This window comes from Otolemur garnettii, unplaced genomic scaffold (genome assembly GCF_000181295.1).
Source record: "Otolemur garnettii isolate 467f Iridium unplaced genomic scaffold, OtoGar3 scaffold00044, whole genome shotgun sequence".
Lineage (NCBI taxonomy): Eukaryota > Metazoa > Chordata > Mammalia > Primates > Galagidae > Otolemur > Otolemur garnettii.
In genome coordinates, this window is record NW_003852439.1 from 95,401 (window position 1) to 122,601 (window position 27,201).

Below are 27,201 nucleotides of genomic sequence, written 5' to 3' on the forward strand. Positions count from 1 at the left end.
GTTGAATAGTTAAATTTAAATCTAAGATTTCTTTGCTAAGCTTCTTATTGGAGGATCTGTCCAACACTGCCAAAGGAGTGTTAAAATCTGACTATGATGGAGCTGGGGAAAATCAAGTTGCTCATGCCAGTTAGAGTCTGTTTTATAAATTGAGGTGCATTCTTGGTTGGGTGCAGAGATATTGATAATTGAGATCTCATCATATTGAGTATTGCCCTTAATAAATATAAAGTGGCCTTCTTTATGCTTGATTACTTTTGTTGGTTCAAAGTCTATTGTATCTGTGAATAAAATTGCAACACCTGCTTTTTTCTGCTTTCCATTAGCCTGGAATATAGATGTCCATCCCTTCACCCTGAGTCTATATTTGTATACAACAAATGTCTAGTCTGAGTTTCTGTATCCAATCAGCCAATCTGTGCCTCTTTATTGGACAATTCAAGCCATTCACATTGATTGAAATTATTGATAAGCCTGATAAAATTTTAGGTATCGAGTTGTTCAAAAGTACAGTGGATATTTTTAATCCTTTTGCCACTGTAGAAGTTGGAATTTGATCAATAGTTTCTGAGTGAGTTTACTTTTGTGGTGGAGGATTGCACTGGTCATTATGGAGAATAGGTCTGAGAATTTCCTGGAGAGCTCGTTCGGTTATGGCAAATTTCTTCAATGCATGGATGTCATTAAAGTATTTAATTTCTCCATCATAAATGAAACTCAGTTCAGCTGGATACAGGATCCTTGGCTGGATCTTATTTTGTTTTAAGAGATTAAATGTCAATGACCACCATCTTCTTGCCTAAAAGTTTTCAGCAGAGAGATCTGCAGTTATTCTCATATTCTTCCCCTTGTAGGTTATAGTTTTCTTACATCTCACTTCTTTTAAGATTTTCTCTTTCATATTAATTTTAGTGAAGTTGATTATGATGTGTCTGGGGGATGGTCTTATTTGGGTTGAGTCATGCTGGGGTTCTGAAGCTGTCTGCTGTCTGGATTTCAGGATCTCTTGACATATCTGGAAAGTTCTCTTTCATAATTTTATACAGAAGAGCCTCCGTGTTTTGCGAAGCAACTTCATCGCCTTCAAGGATTCCTATGAGGCGAATATTAGTTTTCTTTGAATTATTCCAGAGCTCTCTGAGAGAATGATCTGTTTGTCCTTTCCATTTCTGATTCTCATTAAATGTTTGGACATATTCAGAAGCTTTGTCTTCACCATCTGAGATCCTTTCTTCTGCCTCTTGCACTTTGTTACCAAGAGATTCTACTGTATTTTTCAGATCTTTGAGGACTGCAATTTCTTGCCTTAATGTTTCAAAATCTTTGGTGGTTTTGTCTTTGAATTCATTAAATTCTTGAGTGAACTTTTGGAATGCTCTTTGAATTTCTATTTCTATCTTTGCCTCTATTCTATTAATCTTATTTGCAATCCAAATTCTGAATTCAATTTCTGACATCTCAGCTAATTGTTTATATTGGGGATCTTCAGTTTTGTCTGCCACTTCCTTTCTTGGGGGTGTTGACCTACTCTGGTTATTCATATTACCAGCCACATCTTTTCTTGGGGGAGGTGACCTACTCTGGTTATTCATATTACCAGAACTTTTTCACTGATTCAGCCCAATGATTATTTTACCCCATTTGGCTTTTCCCCTTGAGGTTTGTCAAGGACCCCTATGGTGTTACGGCCTGAGAGATTGGGGACCTGCTTGGTGTGATGGGGCTAAGTGGCTCTGTCTTATTTTCTGCTGGTCTCTGTCCTACCCTAGTGATTCAGCTTCTCTTGGTTGACGTCTCAGCTGTGGAGAAATACCAGCAATTAAATCACCCCACCCCCCATAAACAACAATTGGGCTAGGAAAATCAAACCTTCCCTCAACATACACCCAAAGTGTCCTTTTGAATAGTCCCTGGATGGTCTGTCTGGTTTAAGAGGTCCAAATCAGTTGTCCCAGTCAGAACTAGTTTCAGGTGGAAAAGTTCAAATGTTTCCAGCAGCTAGATAAGTGGGGTCCACTCACAGCTCAGATATAACTTGCTCCAGTGCTCCATGAAGGCAAAGGGACCCACCCAGCAGATTGGTTAGTCTGGGAAGGTTAACCTCCTTCCCCACCTTGGACCCAGTCACTTATAATCCCCCAGGTCTGTGACCCTATTCACTGCAGTAGGCAACTGCTCCCAGCGTTTATGACTGCCAGAATCAGCCAGAAATCTGAGTTAGACAGGGGGGCCTTGCATGTTTAAATTAGGCTTCTGTCCAGCTAGATTCCTCTGCAAGTCAGAGGCTGCAGTCAGCTCTGGGCAGCAGACAAATAGCAGTTTACACTCAGGTATCAATTCCAGCCTCTGCCCGCCCACTGCCTTTGTCTCAGCTGTATCACCCTGAGGGCTGGTGCTAATAGTCTCTTTACTTATGAAAGTTATCAGTGTTCAGCCTGTGGCTGCTGTCCAGAACCTCTGGTTGCCCAGAGAGACAGGGCTGGAATGGTGTCAGTTCACAGCTCAGGATGCCACTGTTGCTGTATTGACTTCCTCCAAGCCAACTCTCTTCTCCTCATGCCTGTGCCACAGTCAACACAGAGCAGGACCAGCCCTTTCCCCCTTCACTTCTCTCAAGGAGATGCCCAAGAATCTGGACTCCATAGGTAACAAACTTCCAGGCCTCAGAGTGGGTGAGACTCCTCAGAATTCAGGTGGGGAATATATACAGTTTTATACAGTTTTACAGTTTTATGCCTGGCAGGAGGGTTCCATGGCATGCCAGCAGGGGTAGGAGGTCCAGTTTTTAGGGGGTCTCTCCCGTGGGATAGAGTGGGAAGATGTTTGAACTCTGCTCACTTGTTTGCATGGAGTAAACTGCGAGCCCTTGTTGTGGGGGAGGGGACTCCTGTCCTCTTGGTGGTGGATTTTGTACCTTTTGGTTGTTTTCTTGGGGTCGCAGCTCACCTCAGGAAGGTTGAAGTGAACTCTTCAATCTTCTCTCTCTGCTCTGCTCCAATCCATCAGCTCCCTTGCTAAACTTCTGTCCTTTAAGTCTCCTTCTGGATGGGAGCTTCTGTAAAAAGCTGGCTGCAGTCCGTCATCTTGGCTCCACCCCTCTTGGTAGAAATTCTTAATAAACAATCTCTCTGATATAAAAAATGGTTAACAACATCATTTTTCCCCCTGATTTTGACTGATGGAACTTTTTTGGTCATGGAGAATATTGGTTGTCTTCCATTGTGCACTTTTATGCTCCATCTCAGGGTTGTTTTGGTATATTCATTTTTCATCACCATTGGTAACATAGTCCAAAATATCATCTTGTCTTTCCAAAAGGTCATTGCAATTTCAACCTTTCTTTGCTTTTGTTCGTTGGAAGCTCCTTTGGGACCATTTTTGTACATACTTTTCTCACACCAAAATTTTCAGTTAAGATTTCCCTGTTTATCTATTGCTGTTTACTTGATCTACTATACTTTTCACAGGCAGCCAATGATTTTCACACACAATTCAATTATACAAAGTTTTCATCAGTTCTCCTTATTACTGGCCTCCCAAACCACTCTTCTTCAGTGACACTTTCTCCCCCCCCCCATGAAAACATTTAATACATTTTTACACTGACTTTTTCTTTTCTTTCTTTCTTTTTTTTTGAGACAGAGTCTTACTATGTCAACCTTGGTAGAGGGCCATGGCATCACAGCTCATAGCAACCTCAAACTCTTGGTCTTAAGCAATTCTCTTGCCTCAGCCTCCCAAGAAGCTGGGACTACAGGCACCCATCACAATGCGTGGCTTTTTTTTTTTTTTGTAGTTATTATTGTTGTTTAGCTGGCCCAGGTCTGCATAATTCCTGCCTTGGTGTATGTGGCTGGTGCCCTAACCACTGAGTTATGGGCACCGAGTCCACTGCCATTTTCTTCATCACATTGTTTTCATAAACTTACTAAAATGTCCCTCATTTCACTTCCACCCTTACCAAGATTAACAAGAAATTTAAGTTTGTTCATTGCTCTAATTCGAGTTCCAATACTCTGGTGATGGTACACAAAATCATGTGGCAACAATAACGAATGCCTCTCAGTAAGACACTGCCACAATTGACATGACTACAGTTGTGAGACACTGATATACTAAGGTTATGAAACTTTACTGAGTTATTTGTACAGTTTTGCCAACGTTAAGTGCACAGTGGCAAGTTTGTGAACTTAATTGTCAGAGCTTGTACACCTGGATTGTCTGTTCTGTTACACTGGTGTATGTCCCTATTTCTATTGAGTTGATAATGAAATTAAATGGAAAGCAAATGATTAATTGAATTGTGCAACAAAGGGGACACAAACTGTCAGCATCTATGGGATTTGGCAAGAGCAGTACTAAGGGAAAATTCATAGCTTTAAATACCTATAACTTAAAGACAGAAAGATCACAAATTAAAAACCTAATGATGTACCTTAAGGAATTAGAAAATGAAAAGCAAACCCAAATAGAACAAAAGAAAACAAATAACAAAGTCAAAGCAGAACAAAATGAAATGGAAAACAAAAAATAATACAAAAGGTCAGTAAATGAAAAGTTGGTTCTTTTGAAAGATCAACAAAATCAATAGACCTCTTATGAGAATACCCAGAAATAGAGGAGAAAGATCCAAATAAGCTCAATGAGAAAAGAAAAAGGAAATATTACAACTGATACCACAGACATACAAAATATCATTTGTGAATACTATGAAAATCTCTATTCATATAAATTAGAAAAGGTAGAGGAAATGGACAAATTTCTAAAAACACACAACCTCCTAAGACTTAGTCAGGAAGAAATAGAACTCCTGAAAAGATCATAAATGAGCAGAAAGATTGAAAGTAATAAAAAAAATCTTCTAACAAATAAAAGGCCTGGACCAGATGTATTCACAGCGAAATTCCACCAGACCTACAAGAAAGAGCTGGTACCTATACTGTAGAAATTATTCCATTATATCAGCCCAAGAGTTTGAGGTTGCTGTGAGCTGTGACAGTACAGCACTGTACCAAGGGTGATATAGTGAGACTGTCTCAAAAAAAAAAAAAAAAGATGGAATTCTCCTTACCTTGTTCTACAAAGTCAGTACCACCTTGATAACAAAAATGTTACTGACCTTGAAACAACAGGTTATAAGGAAAGGAAACAACAAAAAAGAAAAGCTCTAGACCAATATTTCTTATGAATTGCAAAAATCTTGAATAAAATACTAGTGAACTGAATTTGATAGCATATCAAAAAATAATACACCTGGACCCAATGAATTTCATCCCAGGAGTGCAAGGCTGATTCACTACATGTAGATCAATAAGTATATATCACCACATAAACAGAGACAACAACACGGACCATAGAATCATCTCATTAGATGAAGAGAAAGCATCTATTGATGTTTTTATGTTAAGCATCCTCAACAAACTAGGCATAGAAGGAACTTATCTCAAAATTATAAAAGCCACATATAACAGACCCACAGCTAATGTCATATTTGATTAGCTATTTGCTCAAGAATAATGGCAGGAAGGATTGGGCAATAGCCACTTTATAGATGAGAATATGTCTTAACTCCACATTCCCATTAAAGTGCTTATGTCTTATCCTTGAGGATAGGTCTGTATTTAGTGTCCTTCCTTTGGACCGAACAAATTACTAGGACAGCTCATATAAATGAGGTTTTGTAGGGTTTCTAGTTATGGTGCTTGGGTACCACATCAAACAGAAGTGATACAATAAGTATTCTAAAATATCTGCCAAATGAATGCATAAGCAAATATGTCAATTTTTAATGGACATATCCAATTGAATGTGCCACAGACATATCATAATCCCTATAACCAATGCTGAGATGTTATTCATCATGTGGATGGGGAGAACAAGAAATATAATTTAACACATTTCTAAAAAAGTTAGCAAAATTAATTCACCTGGAAATGTTATTTTGATGAACATTTTAAAATCCTCTAACTTATCTTTAGTCTTGGCTTTGGCCTTCAGGATGTAAATATTGCCGAACTTGCTCTTGAGATGCTGAGGGCTTCCCAAGCACATGAACTTCCCTTGCACCATGATAGCTAGATTGGTACAGAGGGCATCACATTCCTCCATACTTGCAAAAAAAAAAAAAAAAGCATATTATTGTAAGGCAAAAAATGTCTCCTTTGGAGAACACTATGTAGTTTAATCAGAGTCAGGATTTTGTGATCCTGTTTTCAATCACAAGTTGCATTTGCCAATCATGAAACTTGTAGTTGAGAAGTGGAAATTTTTCAGATGTTTAATAATAGAATGGCCAATCCTCACACAAAATGTCTCCTGAAGTTTTATCTTCTGCTCATTATTAATTTCTTTTTAATTTTTTCCTTTTTAAATAAGGATTCCTGTCCATTTCATTTATCAGGATTAGTATGAATCCTAACACCTAAAGAGGAGCTCACATACTCAAGCAAATTCACTATCCAATATTTCTGCTCCCCAAATAATTAGCTCTTATAGCCACTAAAATTGCTTCCAACCCTTAACCAAGCCTCCAAATAAGCCACACCTGTGGGAAGTTATAATAATGGTCTTTCCACTTTCACGTGTCTGTGTCACTTTGTCCCAGAGCAGGCGTCGGGCTACTGGGTCCATTCCAGTTGATGGCTCATCCAGGAAGATGACTGAGGGCTTTCCCATTATGGCAATAACAGTACTGAGCTTACGTTTGTTTCCTCCACTATATGGTCAAAGAAGGAGAGAGTAAGTAGGCAAAGAAGAGGCTATACAGATCAGTTATTTAATGATAGGAAGGAGTGAGCACAAATATCTCAAATGCTGAGAGTCTCAGAAAATACTAAACATGGAAATCCTTAATGCTGGTTATATACGACTTCATAAAGTAGCTGTCCAAAGTATAGGGTATATACCAATTCATTTTAAATAGAGATGTAGAGTAGTGTCATTTATGTTACTGATTTTTACATTATCAATAGCATTTATTTACATGATTTTAGGTTGTCATGGTTTCCTAGACACAGATCCCATCATGATTCCAAGAGCCTACATCTCTCCTTATTTGTGAGATAAAAACTCATGGGGACAATAAGAAGAAAATGTTTATTTTGAGGTTCAGAGGCCACAGTTTAAATATAACTGATATTTTGAGGTTCACCTCTATAAGGAAAATATTTAAAATTATTAATACATTTATGTCTTATTAATGACAAATAAAACCTAGCAGAACAGTAAATGGTTTTAATATTGTGTAATTGCAAGCATAACAGCTTACAAGAGGATGTGGACATTTATTTGAAAAACCAGGAACACGGGAAGCACTTCAACATTAGCAGCATTTACAAAAAGAACAGAAGCATAATGACTCACCTGTAGGTGCTAATAAGTTTGTCAGCATAAGGCTCCAGTTCCAGTGACTTCAAACATTTTTTCACATATGGCTTAATCTGGTCCTCAGAGAGTCCCCATAATCTGGCATACATGATCATTATTTCCCAAGCCGTCATGTATTCCAACAAGGCATCAAATTGAGGGCAATAGCCAATTCTTGACCTGACCTAATTACAAGAATTGCCTTAGGTAAAAACACAAGCCTTTTATTTTGCTGTATATCCATGGATTAGAAGGAAGACCAAAAGCTTTTAAAAGTTCTACAATATTATTTTGTTTTCCTAAAAGCTACAAAATTACAGCTGTTGAATCTATTGTAGGACATTGGGATAATAGAGTTCCTAATTCAGTTTTAATGATCTTGGGGATAAAGAAGTTAAAATAATAAAATAATAAAATTTTTTCTTTATCCCCAAGATCATTTGAAAACACTACACTGTACCCCACGTTTGCATTAATGTATACAGTTATCATTTAATAAAAAAAAGAAAAAAGAAATTTACCAGATATTTCTCATTTTTAAAAAAATAATAATAAAAAAAATAAAATTTTAGATCTTGTTCCATTTGGAGGAGTATTAGAATATGAGAAATTTCCCTCATTCATCAGGAATTCCTAAGGACAAGCTCACCACAGATGGTTTTGCACGTGTACATTTAGTTCTATAGTACAATTGAACCAGAAGCAAAGCCTTTTCCAAACCCCATTCCTGACACCCAACTTGAGACTTCAAAGAGTATTACTGTAGCAATTCGTTAAACCATTCTGTTGTTTTGCATTCAGTCATACATAGCTTCCAAGCTAGAGAAAAAGGTATCAATTTACATTAAATTGAATTATTAAATCATTTACAGTGATTGACTATTCATGATCTTAAACTCTTGGCATAGGCAAGCCTCTTCTCCTCTGAAGTGACTTTTGGGGGGATTTAAAGAACTAGTTCCCTTTCCGCATTCCTCTGCATTTTCTATTTTTTCTCATTTGGGATCCATAATATAAAGATAGAACATTAAAAACAACTGCATTTATAAAGAAAATTAGAAACTGACCGCAAATACTCAAGGAATGGATTATGTTTAGAAAAGCTCCAAGAACTTATTTTGACATGTCAAGTTGATCCTCTAATCACATAAAAAGGGATTCTCAGTGAGATAATCAGAAGATTTCTCATTAGAAACTTTGGAGGCTGTGGGTAGTTGACTGATATATTCAAAGTACTAAAAGAAGAAAACTGTCAAATAAGAATCCTATATCCAGCAAAACTATTTCAAGAATGAGGAAGAAATTACTAACAAGATTCTCAGATAAATAAAAGTTAATAGTTTGTTGACACTAGACACTTAGAACTGCTATTTGAAAAAAAAAAAATGCTCAAGGGAATCCCGGAAGATGATAAAAATAGACATCAGACAGTAATTTGATGCCATATAAAGAAGTAAAGATCTGAACAAAGGTTGATTACAAGGCAACTATAAAGGCTGATATTGTGACAAGAGTTTGCAATACCACTTTTTATTTTTTACATGGTTTAAGAGACTGACAAATTTTCGGAAATTATTAGATTCAGCCTATGGTTTATAACTCCATATTTTATTTTCTACATAATTTAAGAAACTACTGCATTTATTTTTTTGGTGTTTTATTTTTATTTTTTTATAAAGTCATATACACATAGATCATGAATACATTTATGCATATGTGGGGTACAATGTGTTGATTTTTTTTAATACAATCTGACTGCTTACATCAAACCAACAACATAGCTTTTGACTCATTTACTTGATAATTGTGTTAAGACATTTATGTTTTACACTTGACAGATTTGACTTGTACCCTTGCAATATGCTCCATAGGTGTGGTCCTGCCATTTACCCTCCCTCTATCAAACCTCCCCTCTCTGCTCCCTTCCTACTCCATTTCTCTCCTTCATCCTGGGCTATAGTTGTGCTCTATCTTTCATAAGAAAGTGTGAGTAAATATAGGTTGGTTTCATAGACGTACTGAATACATTGGATAATTTTTCCTCCAGTCTTGAGATACTTTACTCAGGAGAATATGTTCACGGTCTCTCCATGTAAACATAAAAGAGGTAAAGTATCCACATTTTTAAAGACTGCATAGTATTGCATGGAGTACATGTACAACAATTTATTAATCCTTTCATGGGTCGATGGTCACTTGGGCTTCTTCCATGACTTGACTATTACAAATTGAGTTGCAATGAATAATATGGTGAAAATATCTTTTTTGCAAAGCAATTTTTGGTCTTTGGATATACACCTAGTAGAGGAATTGCAGGTCAACTTTTAGATCCCTGAGTGTTCTGCAAACTTCTTTCTAAAAGGAATGTATTAGATTGCATTTACACCAGCAGTGGAGAAGTGTTCCTTTTTCTCTACATCCATGCCAACATCTGTAGTTTTGGAATTTTGTTATGTGGGCTACTCTTACTGGAGTTAGATGGTATCTCAAAGTGGTTTTGATTTGCATTTCTCTGATGATTAAAAATGATGAGCATTTTTTTCATGGGTCTGTAGACCATGTGCCTGTCTTCTTTGGAGAAGCTTCTGTTCAGGTCTCTTGCCCATAGTGAAATGGGATCACTTGTTCTTTTCTTATTAATAAGTTTGACAGATTAAAGGAAGTAAACTTCACTTATCCTTACCATTGCTGGCTTTATCTCCCCCATGTCCTGCTGAAAAAATGTCAAACTCAAATCATGGTAGCAGCCAGAAGAATTTCTCTGAGGAGGAAATAGATGATGAAGAAAGTGTGATTTTGACATTGGTTCCAGTTAAAGACGATTCAAGTAATGAACAAATGGCACCAACTGTTTCTTCAACTTCTGATATCAAACTGAACAATCCCCAGAAACACAATGAAGATACGAGAACAGGGACTGGCCTCAGTGAGCCAGGCCTACAGCTCTGAGTAGTTCAGGAAAATTCATCTACCTCCAACAAATAAACAATCAAAAGCCATCTGAAAAGTTAGATGTAAAAAACTTGATCTTTTCTTGCTAACCATTTTGTCTCCCATTAATAATGTGTGTCAAGACAGTTTGAGGAACTGGTGCCAGCAACTCAAGTTGAGTACTGATGAAAACAGAAGTTTTTCTGAGGCTTTGGGAGCATGCTTTTCCTGAACAGAAATGTGAAATTCCTGAAACACCAAAGGAGGCCAGATTACATTCATGTTCAAGGAACTCAAGGCAGAGACCAAGAGAGCAAGACCTCAGGAAAAGTCCAAGATGAGTGTGAAAACAGAAGAGCTCAATAGAGTAGAAGTGATAACATCAGCTGAGGAATCTGCATCAGCATCATGGGTAAGGATTGCTGCAAAAGCTGGTCAGCCTAGGACTGTGAATTCACAGTCCATTCCTGCTTCTGCTGAGGCCTTTTTGACCACAGCTTCTGGCCTTAGGTGGTATGTAATCTATGATGAGCCTCTTCCTGCAGACACAGAGGGTTGGGTCCACCTACAGTTTCATGCAGGTCAGGCCTAGGTGCCTGCCACTCCCAGGAGGATGATTTTCCTCTTCCTGTTACCAGCCTGCATTTTCTCATCTCCAGGCCTAGAAGATAATATGTAACGTCTTGACTGTGCTAAGAAATAAGAAGATAATGAAAAGATTAATGATAGCAAAGAGGAAGAAGCAATCTACTTCAAACAAAAAATAGGAGACCAGAATATGCCACCTCAAAGTATTAGAGAGTGATGGATATACTTTTAGAATGTGTAAGCTGATTTGATGAAATGGAAGAAGAGATCATTGGAAGGAACCTTTGTGATCTACAAAACAGAATCAAGTAATTAGGACTCCACTGTGAAGATGGTTGACTGGGTGCCAGCCCTGTCTAAGGAGACCCTTTGTGGGGCTGGGAAAGCCACTAAAATAAAGTCATTGCCATCGGAGGGGGGGGAGTTTGAGTTCTCTGTGGATTCTGGTTATCAGACCTTTGTCAGAAATGTAACCTGCAAATATCCTCTCCCATTCTGAGGGAAGTCTACTTGCTTTACTTACTGTGTTCTTGGCTGTGCAGAAGCTTTTTAGTTTGATTGGATCCCAGTAATGTATTTTGGTATTGCTTTGATTGCCCTGGGGGTCCTTCTCATAAGGTTTTTTCTCAGGCCAATTCCTTCAAGTGTTTCCCCTGTACTCTTTCCAAGAATCTTTATGGTTTCATGTCTTAGGTTTAAGTCTTTTATCCAGTGAGAGACAAATTTTGTTGGAGGTGAAAGGTGTGGGTCCAGTTTCAGTCTTCTACAAGTCACCAGCCAATTCACTCAGCACCATTTGTTGAATAGTCTTTCTCCCAATTTAAATTTTTGATAGGCTTATGGAAGATCAAATGATGTTAAGTGTCTGGATTCATCTCTTGGTTTTCAATTCTGTTCCATACATCTACCTCTCTATTTTTGTGCCAATACCATGCTTGATCACTATAGATTATAGTCTATATATATCACTATATAGTATAGTCTGAAGTCTGGTACCATAATTCCACCTGATTTGTTTTTATTTCTGAGTAATGTCTTGGCTATTTGAGGTTTCTTCTATTTCCATGTAAAATGAAGTACTAGTTTTGCAGATCTTTAAAGTATGACAGGGGTGCTTTAATGGGGATTGCATTAAATTTGTAGATTGCTTTGGGTAGTGTGGACATTTTAACAATGTAGATTCTTCCCAGCCATGAGTATGGTATGTTTTTTCATTTGTTGACATCTTTGGCTATTTCTTTTCCCAGAGTTTCATAGTTCTTTTTATAAAGATCTTTCATGTCCTTTGTTAGGTATACTCCCAGATGCTTCATTTTCTTTGACACTACTGTAAAAAACTATTACATTTAAAATAATTATTTATTTAGGTTTTGGGCACACAGTGTATGACATCAGCAATGAAAAGAGATGATATAGGTGTAAAGGAAAAGTTTATTTTTTAAGTTGCTGAAGTTAAGGTGGTATAGATCCAAATTAGAGTGTTATAACTTTAATCTTCCTGCTAGCCACAAAGAAAATAACTATGGAATATACCCAAATGGAAATGAGAAAGGAATTGGAACATTTTATTATAAAAAATCAACTAAATACAAAGGAAGCAATGCAGGAAATAAGAGATAAAAAAACCTATCAGGCATATTAAAAAATAGCAAAATTACAGATGTTCCTCCTTACAAGTAATTACTTAAAATGTAAATGGCTTAAACTCTCTAGTAAAAAGACAGAGATTGGTAGATAGATGTAAAAATAATGATCCAGCAATATGCCTCATTTCAGGTCCAAATACACAAATAGATTGAAAGTGAAAGATATTTCATGCATTTAGTAATTAAAAGGGAGCATGAATGGCTACACTAATATCTGATAAAATGGTTTAAAATGAAGAAATATTATAAGATTCAAAAGATATCACATGTTAATAAAAGGTTCAACACAGGAAGAGGCGGTAACAATTATAAACATTCAGACAGCTAATAGCAGACCATCACAATATATGAAGCAATAATTGATAGAATTGAAGAGAGAAACAATTCTATAGCAATAACTAGAGACTTTACTTCTCCATTCTCAATAATGGATGGAACAATTCTATATAAGATCAATAAGGAAACAGAGGACATAAACTGCACAATAGACTACATAAAACACATATGTAGAACACTCTACTCAACAACAGAATTATACATTCTTTTCAGGTACACATAAGCCATTTTCCAGGAAAGACTATATTTGAGACTGCAAACAAACTTTAAATAGATTTTAAAAAATATATGTACAATCATCTCCAACCATGAGTGGACGAATTTTGAAAACATCATCAGAAAAAAGCTTAGAAAAGTTACAAATTTGCATAAATTAGTCAAACGAATTTAACCAATGGATCAAAAAAAGAAATCATATGGAATTTAGAAAACACTTAGAGATGAGGGAAAATAAAATATAATATACTAAAACTTATGGAACCCAGTGAGTGCAGTGCTTAGTGGGAAATATATAGTTATAGTCTGTCCTGCTGAAGAGATGGTCAGAATTGCCCCAAAATTATTGGTCAGAATTCTACAAAGGACTGCCCCAAGTCAATTTGAGGTGGAGATGACTGGGATTCTAAGGAAAGATGGACTAAAGAACCGTCTAAACTAGCATTCATTAGAAGAATTTATATATACAGGTTGTGATGTCCTCATGATACAGAGCAAGAAAAAATGATGTTTTATATAGGTATGGCTATAAGGTGGGGGTAGGCTTATGGAGTTTGTATAGAGGTTTGACAATTTAGCTGAGAGTCAGGGATAATTTCTACTTGTTGGGACATGTTTGACCTTTCAGTTTGGGGGAACAACTTAAATATTATCAGTGTTTTGGGAAGTTCCTTAGCACCTTCTGGGTGCCATCTTAGGTCCAAGCCTGCTCTTGTGTGGGTCACGGAGGAGTAAGACACCTTGTGCTTTCTCAGTCAGGACAAAAAAAGAAAACAGGGGTAACTAGGAGACCCTACAAGATATAAATGCTTATACTGAAAAAAAAACAAGAAAAAAGAACATGGAAGTTAGCTGTAGACTTGTGAATATAAATCAAGGTTCCATTGATTCTGGACTAGTAAAAATTGATAAAGTCACACAACCTTTGCCACTTCCACATTTAAATAAGTAGTGACACTCCTATATTTAAAATTGGATCTGACAATATCCATATTTGTGCTCAGCCTGTCTCTTAGTGGGAAAAGCTATCAAATATCAAGCACAAAGTTGATTGATAAGTGTATATTTGAACTAGTTTGGTCACTGAGCCGAGACTAACCAATGTGACCATGACATTGAGTTTGGCAATGATTTCTGTGAATAAATATGGCATCAAAATTACAGGCAGCAAAAAATTAGATAAATTGGATCATAAAATTAACATTTTTATAAACCAAAGGACACTGGAAAAGGCAACTCACAGAATAGGAGAAAATATGTATTTACAAATCATATATACTATGTAATAAGATATTTAGATGCAGAATATATAAAAAAAATCTTTCAACTTAATAACAAAAAACCCAATTTAAAATTGTGCAAATGATTTGAACAAGCATTTCTCCAAAAGATGATAACACAAATGGCCAATAAACACATGAAAAATGGTCAACATTACAAATAGGGGAACGCAAATCACAACCATGATGGGGTCCAGTGCAGTGACTCATGTCTGTAATGCCAGTGCTTTAGAAGGTCAAATTAGAAGGGTCATTTGAGGTCAGGACTTCAAGACCAGCCTGAGAAACATAGTGATGAGAGTCTTTCTTTGCAAAGCACAGAAAAATTAGCTAGGTATGGTGGTACACACATGTAGTCCCAGCTACTCAGGAGGCTAAGGCAGGAGAATTGCTTGAGCCCAGATGTGAAAGGTTGCAGTGAGATGCAATGAGGTCACTGCACTTTAGACCAGGCAACAGAACAAGACCCTATCTCAAAAACAAATAAGGAATGAAACCTCAATGCGCTACTACCTCACATTAGGATGGCCATTATTTACAAAAGACAAAACAAAACAAAAAAAAATTAAAGAGTGTTAGTGCTGATGTAGAGAAATTGAAACTTTTGTGATGATAGGAATATAAAATGATGTAGCTGCTATGGTATACACTATGGAATTTCCATTTAAAATAATCATAGATCTTCTTTTAGATATATTTACCCAAGTAATTGAAAGCAGAGTCTTACACAGGTAATTGTATGCAAATGTTCACAGCAGTATTATATGTAATAGCCAAAAGGGGAGCAAACCACCCAAATATTTATCAATGAATAAATGGATAAACAAAATGTTGTATACAATGCAATTCTAGTACCTTGGTAAGTCTTGATGTAATTATGCCAGAGAAAGTATCTTAGATATAAAAGCACAAATCATATATAATTCTACTTACGTGAGATATCTAGTATAATCAAATTCACAGAGGCAGAAAGTAGAACAGTAAGTTATAGGGGGTAAAAGGAGAGATGGGGAGTTACTGTTTAATGAGCATAGATTTTCAATTTGAGTTAATGCAAAAGTTCTGGAGAGAGTGGTGATGGAAGAATGTGAATGTACTTAATGCCATTGAATTGTATACTCAGAAAGGTTAAAATGGTACTTTCATGCAGTGTATTTTTATCATAATAAAAAGATAATGGTTAAAGATAGTTTCAAAATGTCCAAGTAAATGAAAATATCACAGTCTGTCACATAAAAACTTTCAGAATTCCAAACTTGGAGAGATTCTCTAAGACTTGAAAGAGTTCCCTTTAGATTTTACTGAACTCAGGATTGGTCATTTCTTATATTTTGGTCTCTTTTTAAATTTGGCATTTTTATATGGATTTTCTTACTTTTTTAAATTAAATCATAACTGTGTACATTACTGCATTTATGGGGTACAATGTGCTGATTTCATATGCAATTTGGAGTCCTTACATAAACGGGTTAACATAGCCTTCACCTCACTAATTTAATTATTGTGTTAAGACATTTATACTCTACTCTTAATAAATTTGACATATATCCTTGCAATATGCACAACAGGTGAGGTCCCACCAATTACTCTTCCTCTACCCAATCACCCCTCCTTCCCTCCCTTCGCTCTCCTCTTCTCTCCTTCATTCTGGGCTATAGTTGTGTTTTATCATTTGTATGAAAGTGTTGGTGATTATGTATTGGTTTAATAATAGTATTGAGTACATTGGACACTTTTTGTTCCATTCTTGAGATACTTTACTGAGAAGAATATGACCAAGAATCATTTTAGAACAAAGATATATGCCCAAGAATGTTTATTGCAGCCCAGTTCATAATTGACATTTTTATATGGATTATCTCTTTGTTTCCCAATTCAGCTTTGCTCTTTGGCACCAATTTCACTTAATTCTTTCTCCATTCCTTACAGTCAAGGAACTGGATGGTTTTACACTACCCTTATGTCCCTGAAGGGGATTTGATAAGTGGTATAGATAAAGTATTTAGGGGAGACCCACTATCACTTTCTCTGTGAGGAATAGCCGGTAGGAAAAAGCCACCTCCTGCCACCATGTATTATTCCTTACTCTATTTCTTCAACTTATCCCCTCTGATATAAATGTGCTCAAGTTATTTAACATATGAAATATTTTGTCTTTTTCTATAACATAATGGTGAGTTATAATTCTTCCCTTTGCCTCACAACAAACTTTGTTCAAAGTATAGTCCATATTCTTAGCTTCACTTCTGGTTACTAGACTATTATTTTCCTACAGCACATAGGCTCTCCCAAGCCCATCTTCCTGATCAATGGTTATAGTGGCCCATATGCAGTGAAAATTAAAGAATTACACTATTCAAGTTGTTATTACTACCACCCACCTGATCCTAATGCTATTTTTCTTGCCAACCTCATCAATGAAAATGTATTTACTAAATTGGATGTATACCATTCAGGCTTTACCTTGCCTGAAATTTCTTGACATTTGACTTATTTAACTATCTCTTCTTCTTGAAATTCTCTCCACATTCAGCTTCTTTCCAAGCTTTATACCCTTTCTTCTAGGTGGCATGTGAACCAATGGCTGGATAATGCAGAGACACAAAGGTTGATGACCTTGCATTGATTTAGGACTATTCTGAAAGGACATCTTGCTTCAGAACTCTCCATGAGGTGTACCAAGGCCTCAGTTATAACTGAATTGCAGATAATCTTCTCTTTCTGCCCAGCATTGCTATCCTTACTTATATTGTTACAGCATCTTGTATGACATCAGTTAGATGTATTGTTGGAAGAACTTGCCTTTTACCTTGACAGTGCCAATGAACATACACACAAATCACTCTTGTTTTAGAGTCTTCTCTTATTGCTTCACTGTTTCTTCAAAAATCTATTTATCTCTCAAAAGTCCACTGATTTCATCAACACCAAGAACTTCCTTGATTCTCATCTATTATGCCTAGACATCTGCCTATTACCTGAACCCCGGAGTCATTATGATTCTCACTTCTCAGACTGTAGTAACATCTTACCTTTAGAATATTTTTGGTGATGCTAAAGCCATCAATGATCACATCCCCAGAAGTAGTACTGTCCTCCCCAGTTAAGATTTGGAAAGTAGTTGTTTTTCCAGCTCCATTGAATCCAAGCAATCCAAAGCATTCCCCAGTTTGGACTGCAAGGGAGATATTTTTTACAGCCAGAATGACTGGACAAGTAAAATAGATCTAAAAAAAAATTCCAGGAACATAATTAAGTAAAGGATACTTATAGGTAAAATAACGCCAATACCTCAGACCCCTATGGATCACTACCTCAGTTCCACAGGATCTCTTCTGTTCAACTGGAGGAATACACACAAAACCTAAAGAACCACAGAGAGCCCTTGACACCAATGGCATACTCTTCAGTAGGAGTGAAACTAGCATATGTTGACCATTGAATGACATTACCTTAATTAGTTCCTTAATAATCAGTGTGGAATTCAGCAACTCCTGAGTTTGCTCCAGAACTCTCTTTCTTTCATTTTGTATATCTTCATCTTCATATTTTCCAGATAATTCCTTGGACACTATATCCTGTATTTTTAAGACAAGAATCATAGAGGCATATGCCATTAGGCCATCTGTTTTAGAATGAGTGATTTCATGAAAGCTAAACTGGGAACTAACATTAAGGATGTCCTTACAGAAGGTTTGTGTTGAGTCATATCTTTAGACTTCCTAAATATCACCTGAGCTCTCATATGCAACTTGAAAAGTTTTAATAATGAATAGTTCATCAGGAAGTAAGGGTACATCAACCCATGAATGGATCAATAAATTGTGGTATACAAACACCATGGAATATTATGCAGCCTTAAAAAAGATGCACACTTTACCACTTTTATGTTTACTTGAATGGAGCTGGAACATATTATTCTTAGTAAAGTATCCCAAGAATGGAAGAAAATGTATCCAATGTACTCGGCTCTACTATGAAACCAATATATAATCACCCACACTTCCATATGAAAGCTATAACCCAACTACAGCCCAAGATGAAAAGGAAAGAGGAGGGGGAGGGATTGGGAGGGGGAGGATGAGTGGAGGGAGGGTAATTGGTGGGACCACACCTATGGTACATTTTACAAGGGTACATTTCAAATCTAAATGTAGAGTATAAATGTCTTAACACAATAATTAAGAAAGTAGGGTGAAGGCAATGTTAACCAGTTTGTTGCATTTGAAATTGCATATAAAACCAGCACATTGTACCCCATAAATGCATTATTATACACAGCTATGATTCAATTACAAAAAAGAAAAAAAAAGAAGTAAGGGTAGGGATCAGAGGAGAGGGAAAAGGTAACTATGTAGTGGAAAGGATGTAAATTAACATGCTATAGCATGTAGTTAAAGCTTTGAAAGATATAATTTAAAGCATTCAGATAAATTATTTTATCACCTACATACTTAAGAAGAAAGTCATCTCAAGAGATCAGAAAAGCTTTAAAAATAAATTTTGCCAAGATTAAAAGGGAATGCAAGCTAAGAAAAGTAGCAAGACTTAAACAGACTTTTCCTAAGAAACTCACTGGACCCTATGGTTTATATTTCCAAGATAAATGGTACATGTATGGATGTTTTCAGTCACATTAACTATAGATTAAGTAGCTTTAGAAAACAAACACCAAGATAAAAGAACAGAAATCTGGCATACTTTTCAAGACTTTTCTGTCCAATAATTGCAGAACACATAGATTTTTGTTTTCTAAAAAATACTAAAACACACTCTCACACATTTACCAGAACCAGACACCTCACAAAAGAGGTCATAACTGAGACCAGCCAAATGTCATTTGTTACATTTGCAGTATGTTGAAAATACAGAAAGACAAGTAGAAGAATTACTCATTTCTTTTAGGAAAGAAAGAGAAAAAGTTAATAATACTTCATATAGAAAATTTTGAGATTTCCAGAATTGCAGTGTGAGAGATCTGTGAACTCATGTCCCAGTGGACCTGATAAAAATTATTTTAAAATAAAATCGCTCAAAGTCTTTAGAAATGATCCTATCTTAGGCTATTTTCTGTTGATTACCTGAAATTGAATAATTTGTGAAGAAAAAAATGTGTTTCTTATAATTGTGGAGGTTGGGAAGTCCAAGAACTTGGTTGCCAAGTCCAAGGCATCTGCTAGAGGGACTTCTTCCTGGTGAGGACTCTTTATTGAGACTTGAAAGAACATCAAATGGTGAGAGGACTTAGTGTGCTAATATGCTTGATGAGGTCTCTCAGTTCTTATAAAGTCACCAGTTCCACTCCCATGATAACTTATTAATCCATTAATTTATGAATGATAAATCCAATGACTCTGCCCTCATGATCCAATTACTTCTTAAAGTAATTTCAATGCCTTTCAATATTGCTACATTGGGAATTCACTTTCCAACACATGAAATTTGGGAGACACAGTCAAACCATAGCACATCCTAAGGGCGTATAGTAAATGAAAAAGCATTTATTTAAGAAAACCTATTAAACTCGTAAGGAACAGTGAAATTTTGATTGAATAACAACCCCTTGTGTTCTTCCTCATCCTAGCCCAAAGTAAAGGACTTTACCACAGGCAGGTTCAACCAAAAATACAGGGCTCCTTCTTCCCCCTGTTTCTAATCAAGAGGTAAAATATCTTTGTGAGAGGGGCAGAATATCAGTATTTTTCACCCCATCCCCCAGAAACCTGTTGCACAGGCTAAGTCATGGCTTTGTGTAGTTGAGATTCTGGATCTTCTTTCTTCTATCCAGCCCCTACTCATAAGGTATAGGTTGCACCTTGGGTATGGTGCGGCTCCAACACTGGAGCATAGGACCTGGATCAGCCATAAGGCAGAGGTTTCATGCTGGGAGTAGAAAGTCAATAAGACCAAGGAATACTGTTTTCCACTGAATGCCAAGCTCCTGCAGCAGAGAAGCTTGACACTGTCTCAGCTCAAGAGATTTTGCACACGGTCAGAGTTAGTCTGTAAAACAGAGAACTCCTCTGCTTTACCTGATGTAACCAACTTTATTTAAGACAGTATGGGAAAATTAAACCCTAAGGATCCTATAAAAATCAATGGAAGTTTTGGTGGAAAGTAATTAAAATGATTCATAGACACATTAAACTATAGGCTAGCTAGTTTGCCAGAGAGAACCAGGTAAAAAGAAAATTATGAAGAGCCCTCCTGGGGTGAGAATGAATCCTTTATTTATTTATTTTTTTGAGACAGAGTCTCACTATGTCACTGTGTCACCCTTGGTAGAGTGCTCTGGCATCACACAGCTCACAGCTTAAGCAATTGGGCTTAAGTGATTCTCTTGCCTCAGCCTCCCAAGTACCTGAGACTACAGGCACCCACCACAATGCCTGGCTATTTTTGGTTGCAGTTGTCATTGTTGTTTAGCTGGCCTGGGTTACGTTCAAACACACCAGTCTGGGAGTATGTGGCTTGTGCCAAAACCATGGTGCTATGGGTGCTGAGTCAAGAATGAATCTTACACACTGAGCTTGAACTAATTATGTATAGGATTCCAGATTTAATTGGATTAGAATTTTGGAGTAATTTATGTCTTACTATGGCACTGATGAAATCACTATAAAAATAAGCCAGAAGTTAGTCTAGTTTAACAGCTGCATCCCTACAAACACCACTGTCATCCAAGGTAACTATGCCTATGTCCAGATCTGCACCATCTGAGGGAAAATATCAGAGACTTCATATGGAAGGGAAGTAGAAAAAAGCTAAAAAATCCCAGCCAGTCACTAAACAATAAACTAGCAAACATTAAGTCCCCGGTGGAGGGTAGTACACATAGCTATAAATAAATATTATCTAAAAAGGTTAGAATTCAACAGAAAATTATAAGGTGTGCAAAGAAATATAAAAGTTTGAAAAAATGGCAGGCTAGAGGGCAGCCAGCATATTTACCACTCCCATGGAAACTAGGGAAAGTTCCAGGCTCTTGCCTCCATAGAATCTTTCTTCATAGAAATAGCAGTATTAAAGTTCATGGGATACTCAGAGCAGAACAAAAAGGAAGACAAAACTTATAGGAAGCAGGTGACAGAGAGACACATAAACAAGCCTGGAGTTGTTATGGGTACCAGTGGAGCTCTAGAATGCCACACTCACTCTTTTGGTACTGAGTGAACTGAGCTTCAGATTGCTGCTGCGTCAGAGACCCATCTGAAATCTATGCAGAACTATAACACTAGTCAATAGGTGGAGTGGGGATCAGATAGCAGCTAAAGGCATCTTGAGGTTTTGGGTCAACCTTCTAGACCTCTATCAGTGATAGAGAGGAATTAGATCAACTTGTGTCCTGCATATACCAGTCTTAGTAACTTGAAATCAAGTGGTCACCCATAGAGCACAAGGGGAGCTGAATACTGAACAGACAAGGGTAGGGCACAGTAGACCCTGAGCTGAGAGGCAGTGGGTTGTGGCTTTGTTATAGAGCAGGTCCTATTAGGGGTGGGGCAAGCCCCATGACTTAAGGCCCCTGAGACTGACAACAACAAGCCAGATTTAGCACCCCAGTGGCCCTAAGACCTACTGAGTGGACTGGAGGAATGGCAGATCGCTGCTTAGTTTTAGGCAGGTCTAAGAAGGGGTATAGCGAGCTCCTTCATCCAGGGCCTCTGAAAGTGACATTAGTCTGCTGGATTTGGAACATGATGGGTCTTAAAACCCACTGAGTGAGCCAGTGAAACAATGAACTACCTCTTAGCTTCTGGCAGGTTGGGGAAGGGGCGTGGTGAACGCTAAGTCTCCAGGGCCTCTGAAATAGACATCAGCCTGCCAGATTCAGTATCTGAGTAGCCCTAAAACCCTAATGAGTGGGCCAGCAGAACAGAAATCTGCCGCTTTATCAGGTCCTGGAAAGAGTGGTGAGTTCCATGTCCCAGGGCCTTTGATTTTTTATTTATTTATTTTTTTGAGACAAAGTCTCATTTTATTGCCCTTGGTAGCATGCTGTGGCATCAGAGCTCATAGTAACCTCAAACTCTTGGGCTCAAATTATGCTCTTGCCTCAGTATCCTGTGTAGTTTGGACTAAAGACACCTGCCACAATGCTAGGTTATTTTTAGAGATGAGATCTCCCTCTTGCTCAGGCTGGTCTTGAACTCCTGAACTCGAGCAATCCATGCACCTTGGCTTTTGAAACTGATATCAGCATACCAAATTCAGTATCTCAGCAGCCCTAAAATCTTGCTGAGTGGGCCAGCAGAACAGCAAGCTGCCACTTCACTTTAGGAGGTCCCAGAAGACTAGAAACAGAAAAGTAAAATCTCCAGTAAGATCAATAAGAAATGAAAAGTGGAAGGTAACAACAGATACCACAGGGATGCAAAAGATCGTCACTGAACAGTATAAAAACTCTGCCCAGAAATTTGAAAATGTGGAGGCAATGGACCAATTCCTGGAATAAAACTACTTTCCTAGACTCAACCAGGAAGGCATAGAACCCTTGAATAGACAAAAGTCAAGCACTGATTATAACAGCAATAAAAATGCTTCCAACAAAAAATTCTGGACCAGTCGGTTTTACATCAGAATTCTACCAAACCATCAAAGAACAGCTTGTACCTGTATTGCAGAACCTATTCCAAAACAGTGAGAAGAAAGAAACCTTCCCCAACTTCTTATATGAAGCACCATGATACTAAGACCAGGAAAAGACTCAACAAAAAAGAAAACTACTGCCCAATTTCATTAATGAAGACTGGTGCAAAAATACTCAATAATATCCTAGCAAATAGAATTCATCTAATATATATATATATATATATATATCTTGACCAGGTGGGCTTTATCCCAGGAATGCAAGGTTGGTTCAGCATACATAAATCTATAAATACAATTCATCACAGAAATAGAAGCAAAACCAAAGATCATATGATCTCAATTAATGTACAAAAATTATCTTTTTCTGATAAAAACACTTAAGAAAATAGGCATAAATGGGACATTTCTTAAACCAGTAGAAGCCATTAAAACAAACCCACAGCCAATACCTTAATGAATAGTAAAACTGAAAGCATTTCCACTTAGACCTGGAATCAGACAAGGATGCCCATTATTACCACTAACTGATGACATAAGGCAAGAGAATGATATCAAAGGTATCCATATGAGGACAGAGGAGATCAAAGTTTCACTCTTTGTTGATGATACGATCTTATACTTAGAAAATGCCAAGGACTTAACTATGAGACTCCTGAAAGTGATCAAAGAATACAACAATGTCTTGGGATATAAAATCAATGTTCACAAATCAGTATCTTCATATACACTAATAAAAATCAAGCTAAGAGTTAAATCAAGGATACAATACCCTTCATAATAGTGCCAAAGAACATGAAATAACTTAGAATTTACTTAACAAAGGATGTAAAGAATCTCTACAGAGAGAATTATGAATCACTGAGAAAGGAAATAGCAGAGGATGTTAACAGATACAAGAATATATCATGCTCATTGCTGGGAAGAAGCAACATTGTTAAAATGTCTTCACTACTCAAAGCATTCTACAGATTTAACAAAATCCACAGTAAAACACCAGTGTAACACTTTGAAGTACTTGAAAAATAGTTCTTCATTTTATATGGAACCTGAAAAAAAATAGCCAATGTAATTCTACAAAATAAAAACTGGAGGCATCACATTACAGACTTCAGATTATACTAGAAGTCCATAGTGATCAAGATGGCATGGCACTGGCATAAAAATAGAGACATTGATCTATTGAATGAAATAAAGAATCTAGAGATAAAACCTGCCTTGTATCACCATGTGATATTCAAGAAAGCAAACAGAAGCATACACTGGGGGAAAGGAATCCCTACTTAGTAAATGGTGCTGAGAGAACTGGTTAGCTATATGTAAAAGACTGAAACTGGACCTGCACCTCTTATTGCTTACAAAAATTAACTCATGCTGGATAAAAGGTTTAAATTTAAGACACAAAATGATAAAACTCCATAAGAAAGCGTGGGGAAAACTTGACAATATCAGCCTTGGAAAAGAATTTATGAAGAACCCACTGGCAGTTGCAGCAACAACAAAAATAAATGGGACCTGATCAAGTTTAAAAGCTTCTGTACAGCTAAGGACACAATCAACAAAACAATAGACAACATTCTGAATGGGAGAAGATATTTGCATGTCACAAATCTGACAAAGGGCTAATTACCAGAATCTACAAAGAACTCAAGCAAATCAAGAAAAGAGCAAACAACCCCTTTAATTATTGGGTAAGACACATGAAAATAATCTTTCCCCAAGAGGAGAAATGAATGGCCATCAAACAGATGCAAAAAAGAGCCATCATCCCTAATCATCAGAGAAATAAAATCAAAACTACTTTGAGATATCAACTAACTCCAGTGAGAATAACCCACAACATAATGACCCAAAGCTTCAGGCACTGGCATGAGCGCAGAGAAAGGGGAACATTTATGCATTGCAATTAGGCTTGCAAGCTAATACTGCCTTTTTGGAAAGAAATATGGAGAATCCTCAAAGTACTAAGAGTAGACTTTCCATTTGATCTCATAATCACATTACTAGGCATCTACTCAGAAGAAAAAAAAATCATTTTGTCATAAGGACATTTGCACTTGAGTATTTGTAGCAACTCAATTCACAGTTATCAAGATATGGAAACAACCCAAGTGCCCATCAACCCTTAAAAGAGTCAATAAACTGTGGCATATGTATACCATGGTATACTATTCAGCCATAAAAAGATGGAGACTTCACATATTTTGTATTTATCTAGAAGGATTTGAAAAAACATTCTCCTAGGTAAAGCATCTCAAGAATGGAAAAGCAAGCATCTCATGTACTCAATACTAAGTTGAAACTAGTGGATTAAAAACTGCTGGACTACCTGAGAGAAAAACACAATTAAATTCAAGAAATGGAGAGGAGGGATGGGGTTCAATAAGTTTCCATCTAACAGATACAATGTATGGGTGTGTGGCACACTTTCTGGGTGAAGGATCCAACTGCAACGGGGACTTTACCTTACAAATGCAAACGATGTAACCTAATAGTATAGTATGTACCCCCATATTAATCCAATGTAAAAAAAATAATGTGTATACTTGAATATAGAGTGTAGGAAAATAGACACTAGAGATTTGGAAGGCTGGGAGGGTGGTGAGGGAGGAAAAATTACTGAATATGTACAATGCATGTTATTGGGTGTTGATCAATGTAAGAGCCCAGACTTCACCAATTGCAATATTTCTACATAACAAAACTGCACTTATGCCCCTTAAATTTATTTTTAATAACCCTGTAAAATAAGAGAAACATCATTACATCAACAAAAGGGGTTGTTGTTCAGAGCCTCTAAATACATAAAGAAAAAATGTTAATAGATTTGAAGAGCTAGACTGTAAGACCATAGTTTGAGCAATGCATAGATCATCCAATATAGTAAATCAGTAAGAAAGCATTGCACTTAAATTGCACTTTGGACCAAATGGGCTTTACACATATACAGTATATTCTACCCAGCACCAGCAGAATATACATTCTTTTCTAGTGTATGCAGAACATTCTCCAGGAGAGTTAATATATGTATGTTAGGCATCAAAACAGATGTTAACACATATAAAAAGATTGAAATAATCTTTTTTGAATGCAATGATATCAAACTAGCCATCAATAACAAATATGTACAAATACATAGAAATTAAAAAAAAGTTTCTAAATAACCAGTGTGTCAAAGAAGAAATTAAAAGGGAAACTGAATAATATCTTTAGACAAACAAAAATAGAAACACAACATACAAAATATAGTTGCAAAAATTCTCAACAAAATACTAGCAACTTGAATTTAACAGCACTCCAAACAGATCACTCACCATAGTCAAGTGAGATTTTTCCCAAGGATGCAGGATGTTAAGTTTAACATAGACAAATGTATAAACATGAAACACCACATCCACATTAATATAACAAAGAATAAAAAGCATATTATCATCTTGATAAATGCACAAAAAGCATTTGACAAAATTCCACATGTTTTCATGACAAAAAGTCTCTCAACAAATTAGGTATAGAGCAAATGTACTTCAACACAATAAAGGTTATATATGACAAGTATACATTTAACATCATACTTAATGGTGAAAAGTTTAAAGTTTTTTCTCTAAAATCAGAAACAAGATAAGTTTTTTATTCTGTACTCTGACCAGCATAGTACTGAAAGTCCTAACTGAAAGTATCTTATCTTATCCTTTAATAAGCATAGTACTGAAAGTCCTAACCAGAGCAATTAGGCAAGACAAAGAAATAAAAAGAATCCAAATTCGAAGAACTTAAACTGCCCATGTTTGCAGATGACATGATTCTACACATAGAAAACCCGAAAGAGTCCACCAAAAATCTATTAGCACTAATACATGAATTCAATAAAGTTAGAGAATACATTCAAGATTAGTAGGATTTTTATTCACCAATACTTACATATCCAAAAAAGAAATCAAGAAATGATACCATCCATATAGCACAAAAATAGTTAGGAATGAATTAAACAAAAGAGCTAAAAGATCTGCACACTTAAAACTATAAAAACAATGAGGAAAGATATTCCATGTTCATGGAATGGAAGAAGTAATTATGTTAAAATGCCCATACTACCCAAGGTAATCTGTAGATTTAGTACAATCTTATCAAAATTCCAATGCCCTTTTCACAAAAATAGAAAAAAAATCCTTATTCATCTGGAACCAAAAAAAAAAAAAAAAAAAAAAGCAAAAAAATTCCCAAATTGTCACAGATATATTGAGCAAAAAGAA

The 27,201-nt window shown here is 36.5% G+C and overlaps 1 protein-coding gene across 1 annotated transcript in view; it reads right to left on the reverse strand.

The window, feature by feature from the left end:
- Window positions 1-27,201, reverse strand: part of LOC100950607 (ATP-binding cassette sub-family A member 3-like) — a 305,157-nt gene that overhangs the window by 8,382 nt on the left and 269,574 nt on the right. The window contains exons 24-28 of the mRNA XM_023513852.1: window positions 17,815-17,940; window positions 17,395-17,589; window positions 7,363-7,550; window positions 6,545-6,715; window positions 5,928-6,109 (exon numbers count right to left, since the gene is read on the reverse strand). Of these exons, the coding sequence (XP_023369620.1) occupies window positions 5,928-6,109; window positions 6,545-6,715; window positions 7,363-7,550; window positions 17,395-17,589; window positions 17,815-17,940 (862 nt within the window). The remainder of the gene's footprint in view (window positions 1-5,927; window positions 6,110-6,544; window positions 6,716-7,362; window positions 7,551-17,394; window positions 17,590-17,814; window positions 17,941-27,201) is intronic.